At 37.6% G+C, this 16,359-nt stretch overlaps 1 protein-coding gene across 1 annotated transcript; it reads right to left on the bottom strand.

Moving 5' to 3' along the window:
• Nucleotides 1–7,070: 7,070 nt before the first annotated feature.
• On the bottom strand, nt 7,071–14,056 carry LOC107957040 (uncharacterized). The gene is made up of 8 exons (XM_041082098.1): nt 14,043–14,056; nt 13,515–14,000; nt 13,293–13,371; nt 12,861–13,181; nt 8,824–9,103; nt 8,463–8,575; nt 7,401–7,589; nt 7,071–7,334 (listed from the first exon to the last, which is right to left on the bottom strand). Exons 1-8 carry the CDS (start codon nt 14,054–14,056, stop codon nt 7,071–7,073), a joined length of 1,746 nt encoding a protein of 581 aa, XP_040938032.1.
• Nucleotides 14,057–16,359: the final 2,303 nt, after the last annotated feature.

Below are 16,359 nucleotides of genomic sequence, written 5' to 3'. Positions count from 1 at the left end.
TTCTTATTCATACTCAGACACAGTCATATTTCCCTGTTTAAGCTCTAAAAATTCCTTCTTTTTCTGATCAAGGAATCTCTGACTAATATACTTCTTTTTAAATTCTATTTGGAAAAATTCTATGTAACATTTTCCCTTGGTATTACAAAAATCAAAGTATTACACCACTGATAGGCTGAGTCTTTTAGCAGAGATACAACATATTTTAGGCATTCTTCAGGTGTACAAGACAATTCATCCAAAACCCTGATAGTATTTTCTAGCCAAAATTCAGCCCTTTCCAGATCATCATCGGCAGTAGCCTTGAATTCTTCTACCCTATATTTACGAATTTTATCTACCGGAGGGTTACCAGTTCTAACAGGTTTAGCACCCTGTGGCATCTTTGGAACCGGTTGAGGAGCAGCAGGGGGAGGTTGTTGTATAGCAGGATTTGTTCTTAAGAATTCTGTGAACCACTCATTCATCATTTGAAAGAAAGCTTCTTTAGCCTCATCACCTCAGCCTTCAGATATGGGCTTTCTACTACTACTAGATGCAACTCTTTGAACTGAAGCTGGAGTATTACTTTCAGCTTTCTCGGATTCAGCCCTAGCTAAGTTGGACGACACTACTATATGAAAAACACAAATGATCAGGAGATATCACACCATCACAAATTATATAATGGCATGTACAACTACACTAGTACTTGCAATGTTAGTTCAAGAATCGACTAAATAGTAGCTTTGATACCAATAAATGTAACACCCTTAACCTGTATCAGTCGCCAAAACAAGGTTACAGAGCGTTACCGGAGTTTACAAATCAATTACAATTAATAGATGTCTTTTTCTATATATATATCAAACAAATCATAATTAAATCAATTTGTCCCTTAGATGGACCCTTGAAGTCTTATTTATACATTAGGAACAAGTCAAGACTAAACCGGAAACTCAGAAATTGTTTTGAAAATTTTCAAAAAACTTTCCTAGATGTAGAGGACACACGCCCGTGTTGGTAGGCTGCATGGCTCACACGACCAAATAGCACGCCTGTGTCTCAGGCCATATGGGTATCGATGTGAGCACAGGCTGTGTCCTAGCCCATGTCCATACCCGTGTAACTCTCTTACTCGAGTCACACGGCCAGCCACACGTCCATGTGCCACGTCGTGCGGACAATTTAATTTTGAAAAATTAGGTGCAGTATTCACAAGGCCAAGTTACACACCAGTGTGCTAGGCCGTGTGTCAAACATGGCTGAAGCACATTCCTGTGTGAACAATTGAAGCATTTTGTTTCTAATATTTAAGATGTAAGGGACACATAGCCAAACCACACGCCCATGTGCATGGTCGTGTATCACACACGGTTGAGACACACGCCCGTGTGTCTACCCATGTGGACAAAAATAGGCCATTTTCATGGAAACTTTTCTCACCCAAATTGTTTTCAACCTACATTAATACTTGCATACATATACCAATCAATTCAAGACATTAAAACCAATCCAACATTAACATTATTCATGATATATCATCACATGTATTCAAAAGTACCTTTTTAAAAACATATATGTTTACCATCCTTCAATCTAACTATACCAAGCATACATATATTAACCATACTATAACCTCTATATAGATTCACTAAAAACACCATCACTAGCCATTCCAATGACTAGATTACGAAGAACCATTTACATGCCAACATTGGCCAAGTTATCTTACACACACCATTATACTAAAATAAATTTACTTTTTATACCAAAACAAGCTGAAGGATAGTGTGATGATGCTTCGACTGATTCCAACCTTTACGAGCTTCTGAGCACTATAAAACAAAGAAAAGAAAACCAAGTAAGTATCTCAAATGCTTAGTAAGTTTGTATAACAAAAATTTAACTTACCAATAATGTACATTCAAAATAAGTATACAAACATGCATCCAATTCGTTATGGCCATTTGCCTAAACACATATGATCTCAAGAAACTTGTTAGTCATGTATATCATGTAAACATCAAAAATTAAGGATGAGCTCATCATGTAATAACTTTCATAAACATGTGTTTTTCATATCATATTTCCATATAGCATGTGCATTTCCATAATCAATCATCTTAAGTTCAATTTAACCATTTCAAAACTCTTCCTGTTGAATTTATTTGAAATATTAATGGATATGCTCATGTAGTACACTTAAAGTGTACAAAACTAAAAATCCGTCAATTCATATCTAGGGGTACCCATTAGGGCACATAATCAGGAAGCACTCTCTCGAGCCATTTAACAGTATGCTCATGTGAGCCATGTAACAGGACGCTTACCTGGGCTAAATCAGGAAACTCATAAGAGTTTAAAATAGGAAGCTCATTGAGCTTAATAGGTAACTCCGAAAAGTTATTACCAGGGAGTTCTAGTTAGCCATATAACAGGATGTTCAAGCGAGCTATGTCAAGAAGCTTACAAAGAGTCTATATCAGGATGCTCATAAAGAGTTGCGTTTGTGTCTGCAATACATGTAGGATCACAACCGATCATATAACAGGGCATTCACAAAGAGCGTGGTAGTCCACAACACATGCAGGATCACTACCGATCAGGATGTTCGTAGGAACCATGTAAAAAGAAGCTCAAAAGGGCTTATAACAAGATGCTCGTAAGAGCTATGGTGTGTTTGCAACATATGCAAGACCACAACCAATCGAGAGACTCGTATCCATCGAACTTCATTTATTCAAACGGGACTTATCATTTATTTGGCATTATCAAATATGTATTAAATTTTCATATGCATGACAACTACATAATTCTCATAGACGACATTCAATTCAAGCATATAAATTTACAAATTTAGTAACACGAACTTACCTTATCACTTGTTTGTATACGGAGATCTACTAATCCGATACTTTTTCTTTTGCTCGATCTAACTCTTTATTTGATCTTTCTGGATCTATATCAATGAATTTAATGTCAATTTAATCCATTTCATGCTCAATTTAATTCAATTCACATCCTAGGAAAAATTACAATTTTACCCCTATACTTTTCATTAATTCCAATTTCATCCCTAGGCTCGGAAAATGAAATTCATGCAATTAACCCTTATTCCAAGCCTAACCAAAATTTTCATATAACATTTACAGCACATATATTTCACAAAAATAAGAAATTTTCCATGAATTTAACATCTTTACAATTTAGTCCCAAAATCATAATTTCATGGAAATTTCCTTTACAAAAGTTGTTTACTTTTCGATAATATTTCATTTTCTACTATAAATTTCAAAATTTCAACATTTTCATCCATGGAAAACTTTTAATACTTTGATAACTTTACAAATTAATCCCCAAAATAGATAGATTAGGTTATTCCGATCTTAAAAATATAAAAAATTACTAAAAACGTGACAAGATTACTTACCCAATTAGGCTTGCTTGATTTTCTTTCTCTTTCCTAGTGTTTCCATAGAATTTGGGAAAGAAGATAATATAATTTAATGATGTTAGATATTTATTTTATTTATCATCTTTTAATTATTTCAATTTCCAATTGAGTCATTTTCTTTTTCTAATTTTCCATGGTTGAATAATCAAAAATATCTACTAACTTTTGTTAATGGTCTAATTACCATATAAGGACCTCAATTTTTGAATTACATATTTATTTAATCCTTCAGCTACTAGAATGCAGCTTTTGCATTTCATGCAATTTGGTCCTTTCTATAATTAAACATGTAATCGTTGAAATTTTCTTATCGAAAATTTCATACGTCTTTCCTATCATGATGCAGACTATGGAATAATATTTAAATAAATTTTCTTTTTGACTCATATTTGTGGTCCCGAAACTACTATTCTGATTTCACTGAAAACAGGCTGTTACAACTCTCCCTTCTTAAAGAATTTTCCCCTTCGAAAATCTTACCATTAAAAAGGTTTGGATATTGCTTTCTCATGGTTTCCTCCGGTTCCCAGGTAGCTTCTTCAATCCCATGTCATTGCCAAAGAACTTTTACTAAAGCTACCTTTTTATTTCCTAATTCTTTTGTTTCTCGTACCAGGATTTTAATCCGTTATTCACTGTAAGTCATGTCAGGTTGAATCTCTACTTCTTTTGGAGAGATAATATGTGAAGGATCTGACCGATACCGTCGTAACATAGACACATGGAAAATATTATGAATTTATCAAGCTCTGGTGGTAATGTCAATCTGTATGCAACAGGTCCTATTCTTTCGATGATTTCATATGGTCCAATAAACTGTGGACTTAATTTTCCTTTATAGCCAAACCGGAGAACTTTCTTCCAAGGTAATACTTTCAAGAATACCTTATTAGTGATACTTTCAAGAATACCTTATCACCAACCTGAAATTCTATCTCTTTTCGTTTAAGATCAGCATAAGACTTTTGACGATCAGAGGCTGCTTTTAAACTATCTCGAATCACCTTTATCTTTTCTTCAGTCTCAAGGACTAAGTCAATGAAGTGTATCTTTTTCTCACTAAGTTCAGTCAGTATAATAGAGTTCTACATTTATGACCATACAGAGCCTCGTACGGTGCCATTTTAATACTTGACTGATAGTTATTGTTGTATGCAAATTCAATTAAACGTAAATACTTTTCCCAATTACCTTCGAATTCCAATACACAACACCGAAGCATATCTTTTAAAATCTGTATCACACGTTCAGATTGTCCATCAGTCCGAGGATGGAAAGCGGTGCTAAAATGTAGCTGTGTACCCAGAGCTTCTTGTAATTTATTCCAGAATCGGTGTAACACCCTAAACCTAGCTTAGAAGTTATGGCCCAAACTGGCGAAGTCACATGAGAATGTTTTTAAAACCGTGTTTACCCAAAAATCGTTCCAGTTACCACCTTTTACTTAACTCAGAAAACATATATATTGATTAATTTGCTTGAAAACGTTTCTTAGTTCGCGGAAGCTTAAAAACAAATAAAGTTGAAGTTCCATAATCCATAAACAGGAATTCAAGATTCCGAACTTAAACCAAATAGTCTGAAACCCAAAATTACATAATTACCCTCAACTCTAGCAAATAAAATAATAAAAGCATTAAAAACCTTTAAAACCAGAGTGTATGTAGCAGTGGTCACCGTCGAGCCCTCCACTGCAACGATCCACCTACTACTGGGGATTACCTGACAGACAAATAAAATAAGGGGTGAGTTTTCACAAACTCGGTGTGTACGTCCCCACAGTAAAGTATGCATGTAAATGGATGGTAGTCAAACAATCATGATCGAGCCTAAGCTCTTAACAGAATCAGTATAGGCCTTAGCCCACTCAAAACAGTATCAGATGCATTCAGGCCTTAGCCCATACAGACATACATACATATCAATCAAAATAGTAATGTCCACCAACCCTGCACACCATCTCTGTCTAACCCAACACACCATGTGGGGATAAGATCGACCCACCCAGCCCTACACACCAAGTATGGGGATAAAATCAACGTATCCAACCCTATACACCAATAGGTACCGTAAAACAACACATATCAATAATTGCAGCGAAGCTGCTAGATAGTGGCTAAAGAGCCTTTTAGTCTTCTTTCTCTTCAATATCAAACCCAACCCAATGTAATACAACATAAATAATGTCATGGCAAGCTTTCAAACAATAAACAGATTACGCGTACTATACTCAAATCAGATCAACATTTATACCCATGCTAAGTATAACATGCTAGCATACATCTCAATATCATGTCACAGAAGAGGGCCTAAGTAACACTTACCGACCCCTTTAACAGGTCATAGTCGACTAGGGCGACCCATGCAACCTTTCAGAACAAATCAGATTACTGGTTCACATGCCCATATGGCCTGCCTGTGTAAGCCCACACGCCTATGTGGCTCACATAGCCCGATTTAGCCTTGCCCGTGTGGATCACACGGCCTGACCTAGATTCTAAACGCCCATGTGGTTCACTCGTGTGGGCCCACATGGCCCAATTGGTCTAGTTCGTGCCTCACACACGGCCTAGCCAGCCTCACAGCCCGTGTCTGTCGTGCCCTTATGGCAGGTGCACGGCCTGGCTCATCAGTCACTCGCCCATGTATCGCAACACAGATTACCACACGAGTAGTCCACACGCTCGTGTGGCGTCGACAGATAACTTTTCAGCTTTTGCCGAAACTAATTTTCTGTGTAAACAGAGTAGACACCTGGTTTTGTTTGAAGCCTAACGCAAACCCGAACACTCCAGAACCTATTATTGACAATCGTAAGCCAATATTTCAGTCTCTTGATTCGAATAGTTCAGAATAGACAAATCCCGAAACGAAAGATCTACTTACCTTCAACGAACAACGGTAATTACTCACTGTTTAGAACCTCCTTTAACGATCCACAGAACCTCGACTGCCCATAAACAGCAATTTAAATCTCTCTTAAACAATCTCCAAAAGGAACCTCACAATCTAACAAAACCATACTTACCGAGCCGACGGAACCGCTAGCAGTACGCCAAAACTAATTGAAGGAAAGAAAACGGAGAAGAGGGGTAAAAGGAATAAAATTTCGGTAGCAAGGGGGTTTGGGAAAAAAAAGAAAATGGCAGAGAAAGCCAAAAAGAAAATAGGTTAAGCAAACATCTCATAAACCCTACCCCCTGTAGTGTTTTAATCCAACTCAAACGTCTGCACGGCTTATCAGTAAAATTAATGCCACACTCACAACTCGAACTCAAGATCTCAGGCATAATCCATTGCCACTTAACCACTAGACCAGCAGGCCCATTCTGTTAAGTTCCTACCAATAAATTCTTATAAGCCCACTAACCATAAGTCAGGTTTTATCCAAATAAAAACCAAATTTAGCCCAAGCCTAGACTTGAGCTTGGGACCTCCCTAACACACCCCAAAGCACTTAATCACATAAACATGCATATATTTGTAAAAATAAGGCGGAATACAACAAATATCCCAAAAGCTAAAATTACAAAATTTGGGGCGTTACAACTCTACCCCCTAAAAAAATTCGTCCTCGAATTTTACCTGATCAGAAAAGGTAAGGATATTCCTGTCGCATCGAATCCTCTAGCTCCTAAGTAGCCTCCTCAGTGTTATGATTCTGCCACAGTAGCTTCACCAAAGGAATAGATTTCCTACACAAAACCTTAACATCACAATCCAAAATCTGAACTAGCTCTTCCTCGAACATTAGATCTGGTCTAATATCAATCTCTTGCACAGGCACAATGTTCGTGAGATCAGAGTTGTAACGTTTCAACATCGAGACATGAAAAGCATCATGAATATGATCCAACTCTGGAGGTAACTCCAATTGATATGCGACTGGTCCCACTCGCTTCAAAATTCAGTACGACCCAATAAACCGATGACTCAGCTTACCCTTGCGTCTGAACCTCAGAACCTTCTTCCATAGCGAAACTTTAAGAAAGTCCAAGTCCCCCACAGAAAACTTGATATCCCTCCTCTTCAAATCAGCATAGGACTTCTGTCTATCAGAAGCCGCTTTTAGACGCTCTCGTATCAACCGAACCCCATCCTCAGTCTCTGAAATCAACTCCGGACCTAGAATACGTCGCTCAGCCAACTCAGACTAACACAAAGGAGTGCAACACTTATGACCATAGAGTACCTCATAAGGTGCCATTTGAATACTAGACTGATAGCTGTTATTGTAAGCAAACTCTGTCAAAGGCAAGTACTCCTCCCAACTACCTCAGAAATCAATAACACAACCCTTCAACATATGCTCTAGTATCTGAATCACCCTCTCTGACTGACCATCTATCTGAGGATGAAAAGTAGTACTAAAGTCAAGACGATAACCTAAAGCCTCATGAAGTTTTTGCCAAAATCGAGACGTAAATCAAGGATCCTTATCTGAGATAATCAATATTGGAACCCCTTGCAGTCTTACTATCTCAGAGATGTAGAGCTTAGCTAGGTTTTGGATAGAGAAATCCATCCTCACTGGAATTAAATGTGCCGACTTGGTCAATTGATCCACAACGACTCAAACAGAATCCTTCTTAGTGGGTGTTAAAGGTAACACAGTAACGAAGTCCATCGTCACTCGCTCCCATTTCCACATCGGTATCTTCACTGGCTGTAGCAAGCCCGAAGGTAACTAAGGCTTAGCCTTAACTTGCTGACAAGTCAAACAACGAGCAATAAAGTCGGTCACCTTATGTTTCAATCCTGGCCACTAGTACAACTCTTGGAGATCTTTATACATTTTATTTCCACCAGGATGCATAGTGTAAGGACTACTATGTGCCTCCCTCAGAATAGCCAGTCTCAAATCCTCATGATTAGGTACACAGATTCTACATCGGAAGCGCAATACCCCATCACTGTCAATCCAAAAATCAGTAGCAATTCCAGCCTCAACTTGAAGGAATCGCAACTCAAGGGACTTATCTCCTAACTACTTATCCTTAATCTGATCTAGCCATGTCGGTCTAACCTGCAACTTAGCCAGAAGACTCCAATCGTTATAAAGACTCAGTCGAGCGAACATCACCCTCAAATCGGTCATAGCCCTACTACTTAACGCATCGGCCACCACATTAGCCTTACCTAGATGATACTCAATTCTGCAATCGTAGTTCTTAAGCAGCTCAACCCACCGATGCTACCTAAGATTTTACTCCTTCTGAGTGAGGAGAAACTTGAGGCTCTTGTGATTAGTGTAAATGGTACACTTCTCACTATACAGATAATGCCTCTAAATTTTTACTGTAAACACAACTGCAGCCAACTCCAAATCATGTGTCAAATAATTAGCCTTGTGAGTCTTTGTGAAGACGCATAGGCAACTACTTTACCGTCTTGCATAAAGACGCAACCCAAACCTACATGTGACACGTCGCTGTACACTATGAAGTCTTTATCAGGCTCAGGCTGTATCAGAACCAGAGCCTGAGTCAAAGCTATCTTGACCTTCTCAAAGCTCTCCTGCTGTGCGCCTGTCCAAACAAAAGGAACTCCCTTACGCAGTAACTTAGTCAACGGTGCTGTGATCACCGTGAACCCTTTTACGAAACGTCGATAATATCCTGCTAATCCCAAAAAACTGCAGACCTCTAACACATTCTTCGGCTGTTTCTAATCCAACATAGCCTCAATCTTACAAGGATCAACACGAATTCTCCCAATAGACACCACATGTTCCAAAAAGATTACTTCCTAAAGCCAAAACTCACACTTAGAGAACTTCTCATAAAGCTATTTCTCACGAAGGATCTGTAGAACAACCCTAAGATGCTCATTGTGCTCGTCTTCAGACTTAGAGTAAATCAAGATGTCGTCGATAAACACCACCATGAACCGGTCTAAGTAGGGCTGAAACACACCGTTCATGAAGTCCAAGAATGCCGCTGGTGCATTAGTCAACCCAAAGGGCATAACCAGGAACTCGTAATATCCATAACGATCCTAAATGCCGTTTTATGCACATCGGTCTCCTTAACCCTTAACTGATGATACCTGATCACAGATTGATCTTGGAGAACACAGAAGCCCCCTGTGTAACATCTCGAAATAGGGCCTAAATGGAATAGTGGTTACGAAACCACAAATCTGAGATAGAAAATTTTATTTCAATTAATTTTTTTATGATTTACCGAGTGATTAGATGCATGTGTTAGAGTATTGATAAGAAATTTTATAGATTGCATGTTTAATTTGCCTATTAGGGCTTATTTGCAGAAGTTGCTGTAACAGCCCGATTTAAGGCCTAAACAGAATAATGGTTGTAGAACCACGAATTCGAAGTCAAAAAATTTATTCTGATTAAGTTTTAAGGTTTATTTATTGATTAAAATATTGTGGACAAATATCATTAAGAAATTTTACTGATAAAGTGCTTAATTGACTTTTAGGACTAAATTGCAAAAGTTGCAAAATATGTGTTCTAATTCATAAGTACTTGATTAAAATGGGATTTTAAAGAGGAGGTCCTTAAATGGTAATTAGACCATTATATTTTGTTTGGACAATAATGGGCATGCATAGGACAAAATTTTAAAGAAAGGCCTTAAGGGTATTTTAGTCATTTGGTAATTAAAAGAAATAAAAAGGGAAAATAAAGCCAAAATTGACTCATCTTTTTCATGGAGGCCGAAATTAGCATGGGGGAAGCCATGGATAGGGTTTTCAAGCTTTCCAAGCTCAATAGTAAGTCCGTTCTAGCCCCGTTTTTCAAGTTCTTTATGTTTTTGGAATCCCAGTAACTTGATTAAGCTTATTCTAGCAATAATTTAAGCTAAGGTTCATATTTGGAAAAATACCCATAGGTGAAATGTGTTTATTTGATGTTTTATGGTAGAATATGAAGGCTGAAATTATGTTAAACAACTTTTGCTAAGTGGTTTTAAGCAAAAATGAGTAAAACGGCTTAATCGGTAAAAGTTGTTATTGTTCATAACTATGTGTTAGAGTGAGAATTTGATGTTGCCATAGAATGGAAAAATGATCAGCATGTCATAAAACATAAGAATAAGGGATGAAGTTTAATTCCTGAGCCTAGGGGAAAAAGTGTAAATATGTAAAAGTTTAGGGGCAAAATTGTAAATTTTCCAAAGTTTGAGTTAAGGACTATTTTGAATATTACATTAATTAAATAAGTAAAATATGATGTTTTAGATTCCTAGAGAACAAGATTTAAACCTAGAATGGGAGAAAAATCGAAAATCGGGAAAGTTGGTAAAATGGTCATTTTAGTATCGAGATAAGTTCATATGTATAATAAGCATTAATTTATGCATGTTTCAATGTAAAATTAATATATTTACTATGATTGCCGATGTGTTGAAAGTAAGTATAATTATGATGATTTAGATGTTCAATATTAATTCGACATGAAAATGAGAAAGTATGTAAGTTTGTATGTAAATAATACATTATCTTTATTACGTTTTTATATTTCAGCACATTTTATGTATTGTAGCTGATTTTTGAATCATAATTGACTATTGGAAGAATGGAATAAAGTATTAGAAAGTGAGATACTTCCCGTTTGAACCTTCGGAATCGAAAGATACAGATGGTATGTAGATAGGTCACATGTGTAATACGGGATGTATACCATGTGTACAAGAGAGCTACGAGACATTATGAGGTAGCTAGGTTGCATGGGTGATACTATGTGTACACCATGTAGACAAGAGAGCTACGAGATAGATGTAGCTAGGTTGCATGTGTGGTTCTAGGTGAAGGACACCATGTAAACAAGAGAGCTACGAGATAAAGTGGCTAGGTCACATGGGTGATACTATGTGTACACCATGTGTACAAGAGAGCCAAAATTATGTGTACAATCGAGCTAGGTCACATGAGTGGTGCTAAGTGAAGGCCACTATGTGTACAAGAGAGCTTCGATTTTAAAGGTGGACTATGTACGATACCATCGCATATCTGTTATTATTCCGAAGTGTTCAACTGGGAAATTGATTAAATGAAATTGTGTATGACTTTGTGAAGATAAGTGTAAGTATATACGTGTGTAACTTATGAGCAATATGCTCGATATGTGATTGGAAATTGGAAAGATTGTTATGGGAAAGTGATGAATACAATTGAAGTGTGAAAGATCAAAATTAACAATAAAACTGTTCTAGATAGTTACAGTGACGTGAATCTAAAAATTTACCAAAAATAGTAGAAATTGAATCAGAGACTGAATGAGATATCAAATTAGATCTTAATGAGTCTATTTTCATATAACAGAAACAGAGCAAGCAAAGGAATTCTATATTATGAGATATTTAAGTTTTTGAGAGACTGGTTCAAAATGATTATGTGATCCCCTATTCTAACTTGGAAAAATCATTAAAAATTGTAAAAAAATAATTAGGGGATATAATTTATATACATGAAATCCTTAATGAGTCTAGTTTCAAAATAAATAAACAAGAACATCCTTTGAATTCTGTACGAGGATAAAATTGATTCGTAGTGAAGAGTGGTCAGAACAGTTGAGCAGTGAAATAGGGGTAACTTCAATGAATAAACTATACTAATTGGCAAGACAAAAAATTATGAAAATTTTATGGTAAGAATACATGTGAATCTAGTTTCAATGAAAATTAACGATTTGTAATTTGGAGTTCTGTAACTCTAGAAATAAATAATTTAGTTGCTGGTACTCTGCTAGACAGCTTATTTTGAACCTGTTTATGATTGTAATAGTGAAAGTATGTGTGTTTGTGATGGTAATATTCTGGGAACATATTGTGACTTTGTTTAAAGTATGATAATGTATTATTTATTAATATTTACATACTTACTTACTAAGCTATAATGCTTACTCCCTTCCTTTCCTTTTTCCTATAGTGTAGCAGATGTTAGCTCGAGTTGGAGGTCGCCGGAGGTTAAATCACACTATCAAACTATTGATCGATATATAAAGGTTTTAAAGTATTTAAGTCTTTGGCATGTATGGAGACTCGTTTAATTGTTATTAAGTTGCTAGGAGTTGGCCTAAAATACTGACCTATGTTATTTGAAGGTCTCTATTGTATAAAGTCATTTAATGTAGATAGTCTTGAATATGTTTGAAAAGTTTAAAATTGATGAAATTTTATGTCTCGGCATTGGATATGGGTAAGGGGTGTTACACCCTGAACTGATCAAATAAATCATTTATCCTTGAAAGTGGGTATTTATTCTTAATCGTCAACTTATTCAACTGACGGTGATCGATACACATCCTCATCGTACCGTCCTTCTTTTTTTAAGAACAGAACAGGTGCTCCCCATGGAGACACACTGGCATGAATAAACCACGATCCAACAGCTCCTGAATTTGAGCCTTTAGTTCTGCCAACTCCTTTGGTGCCATTCGATAAGGGGCGATAGACACCAGAGCTGTACCAGGAATCAACTCGATCCCAAATTCTATCTCACGACTCGGAGGCAATCCCGGTAATTCCTCTGGAAAGACATCTGGAAAGTCCTTCACAGTACGGATGCCCTTAACCGAAGAGTGCACAGAATCAGAAACATTGATGTAAGCCATAAACACCTCACATCCTTTCCTCACCAGCTTATCTGTCACTAACGCAGATATCACATTAGACAAATAATTCTGTTGTTCACCAATCACGACAATCTCATTAACCTCCTCGGTTCTCAGAACAACCCTCTTTTTAGCACAATCCAGACTTACACGATGCTTCACCAACTAGTCCATGTCCAGAATTAAGTCAAACTCCCCAAACGAAGGTTCCATCAAATCTGCCAAGAATACTGCTCCTTGGACCTCCAACGGAACTTCTCAAAACAATTTATTAACCCTAATAGACTGCCCCAACGGACGCACCACCAAAATCTCACTAGAAGTTCTCTCATGCGGAATTCCCAAAGTCTCAACACTGAACATGCAACATAGGAATGTGTAGAGCCTATGTCTATCAGTGCAACATAAGGTACATCAAGAATTAAAAACGTACCCGTGATGATATCCCGAGCATCTCCATCCTCACGACGAGGTGCAACATAGACAAGTGCAGGCTACCTTGCCTCAGTCAGCCTAGCACCTCTGCCTGGTGCTCTCTGACCTCCACCCATACCGTTACTACCCCTAACCTGTCCTCGGGCCCTAGGTGGCTGCTGTACCCCTCTCGGTGGCTGCGCAGTCTCAACAACTAGAGCTTGCACTTGAATACTCCTTAGTGGACAATCCCTAACTCGATGCTCAGTCGACCCACACCTCAAACAAGCCCCAATAGCTCTCCAAAACTCACCCGTATGGCATCTATTACAAAGCTGGCACATCGCCACCCCAACAGGAACAGCAACAGTAGGCCCAGCTCTCACGAGCCCATCAGTCCTAGCCTTTTTCTTAGGCCTCAACCCCATATTTGTAGGCTTAGAATCCCTCTTAGCCTTCCCTTTTTCATGGTTTTCGTGCTTAGAGTGCTTCACCTCCTTGGCTATCTTGGCCTTCTCGACCAAGACGGAGAAATCCCACTCCCTCTGTGGAGCTATCAGAATTCGCAGACTATCACAGAGACCATCCTCAAATCAGACACAGTGCTCATACTCTGTTGCCACCATGCCCTTTGCATAACTGTGACAGCCCAAAATTGACCCTAGCCGGGAAGTGGTTTCGGGACCGCTAAACCGAGTCACCGAAAGGTTTGAATGTGATGTTTATTATCTAGAATATGTAATAATGAATGTGTGAAAATTTCAAGCTTCGATTTGGTCGATTGCATGTGAATTTAGTCAATAGGACTTATATGAGAAAATTTTAAAATGTGATAGGTCAATGCATGAGGACCTATTAGTGCATGTGGAAGAAAAAGGGGACTTGCATGTCAAATTCCCCCTCCCTAATATGTAGTGGCCGGCCATGCTATGGGTGGAAACATGTTGGGAACATGTTGGCCTAGTGAGGTATGTAGGATAAAATATAATAAGAAGTATGGGGAAATAAAGAAATGGAAAAAGGAAAGGATGGGTGGTAATTGTTTCTTTCCTCCCCTTTTGCCGTGAAAGTAAGAAGGAAAAACAAAAAAAAAGTGTCCATCTTTCTTCATTTCCCCTTGGCCGAATGTTCTAAAGAAGAAAGAAAAAAATTTGTTCATCTTTTATCATCCTTGGCCGAAAATGCTAAAAGGAAGGGGGAAGAGCTTGAGAAAATCGGCTATGGTGGTTTGCTAGACTAAGGTATGTTTGATGTTGTCTTTGAGATGCATGCATGTTTTAAATAGCCCATGTTCAAACCTTGAATCTTGTTGATAACATGAGCAATCGGTCATGAGAAAGTGTTCAAGGAATGGTTGTTGTTCATGTTATTTGGATGAGAAATGGTGAGTTTGTGGTTTCATGTTAAAGTTAGGTGAATGATGATAGAGGAATGTTTGAACTATAAAAAGAATCGGCTACCTTGTTATGAGCTAGGGCCGAATGTGAGTTTGGTTGTGATTGAATGTTACATGCTTGGTAGAATGGTGGATGAAGGTGCCGAATGTATGTTGGATTGATAGAGTCTCCAAATTAATTTTATGTGTGTATGCATGACCGAATATACGTGGTCACATGAGTAAGGAAGTGAGTTATTTGATATGTGGTAAAAGTTAAGTACTAAATCGAAGGTTGCTAAAATTGCCATTTCTTAGCCGAATATGTGCTTGATCAATGAAGGAATTGTTGAAGAATATAGGTGAACTTGGTGAGAGCAATCGGCCTAGTGTATAAATGATATGAAGATTTTAGGAAATTGTTTTGGTTAGGTGTATGTATGATTAAGTATATTCGGCAATATACTTAAAGTGGGTACATGATATTACATTATAACTATTGAGCTTAAGTATATGGATATGTGTATATGTGGTCATACAATGACATCTTGGTTTGAAAATTTAATGATGTGTGATTGCCGAATGTGATAAATAAATTCATGTTATTGAGTTAAATATTGAATACTCTTATTTGTATTATTTAAGCTCAAGAACCTAAAGGAGAGGCGTCCAACAAGGGGAAATCGAAGGTCATCGAGTAGCCCACTCGGAATTATTTTACCCAACATAAAGTAAGTCATTAAGCATGTAGTGGGTATTATTTCAAATGGTCATAATGTGTATGTATTGATGCTGATTGGAATGAATAAATATACATATATATATGCATGTACGTATGTGATGATGAAATTGTTGAATGAATGAAAAGAGGTAAGATGTACTGAGTTGTTGATCTCGGCACTAAACGTGCGGGATAACCATTTATGACCATGAGATTGGCGCTAAGTGCGCGGGATTAAATTGTACAGCACTAAGTGTGCGATTCGACTATGTTGCACTAAGTGTGCGAAATGAATATGATGCACTAAGTGTGCGAATTGACCATGCGGCACTAAGTGTGCGAGTCTAACTATGTAGCACTAAGTGTGCGATTTGATTACGTGGCACTAAGTGTGCGAGTTGATTGTATAGCACTGAGTGTGCGGGCTCAATATACATTCGTGAATCATTATGGACACTATGTGTGCGACACTATTGAGTCGATCGCGGACAGCGGGTCGGGTAAGTGTCTTGAGCACGTGGCTAATAGGTGCTATGCTTATACTTGGTGTTGAGCTCGGTAAGTTCGAACCTATGTGACAAATATACTTGAAGTCACGTACATAAGTTTTGTCGTAGGATGGGTGAAAGGTCGTATAGTCATTTTATTGTAACGAAAATAAATCGATTTATGAAATTGCTTCAATGTCCTATTGATGAGTATATAGAATGTGAATGCATGAATTGATATGAAATTGAATTGATAAGTTGGAGGAACTATGGTATGGTTCGGTATGGATGGAGTAAATTGTCTCGTTCCATTTTGTTTCCTCTTGTGATAATGTTGTTGATAGA

The sequence above is a fragment of the Gossypium hirsutum genome, chromosome A11, assembly GCF_007990345.1.
Source record: "Gossypium hirsutum isolate 1008001.06 chromosome A11, Gossypium_hirsutum_v2.1, whole genome shotgun sequence".
In the NCBI taxonomy this organism is placed as follows: domain Eukaryota; kingdom Viridiplantae; phylum Streptophyta; class Magnoliopsida; order Malvales; family Malvaceae; genus Gossypium; species Gossypium hirsutum.
This window is presented reverse-complemented; position numbering and strand designations above follow the sequence as displayed.

Bases quoted from the DNA above. Each gene is read 5' to 3' on its own strand.
- LOC107957040 (XM_041082098.1), bottom strand. The intron at 8,576-8,823 runs GTAAAGTAGTTG...AGTATCATCTAG, and splicing joins TTGCGTCTTTATGCAAGACG to GTAAGGCTAATGTGGTGGCC. The intron at 7,590-8,462 runs GTTAGACCGACA...CCTTTGTGTTAG, and splicing joins GTCTTCTGGCTAAGTTGCAG to TCTGAGTTGGCTGAGCGACG.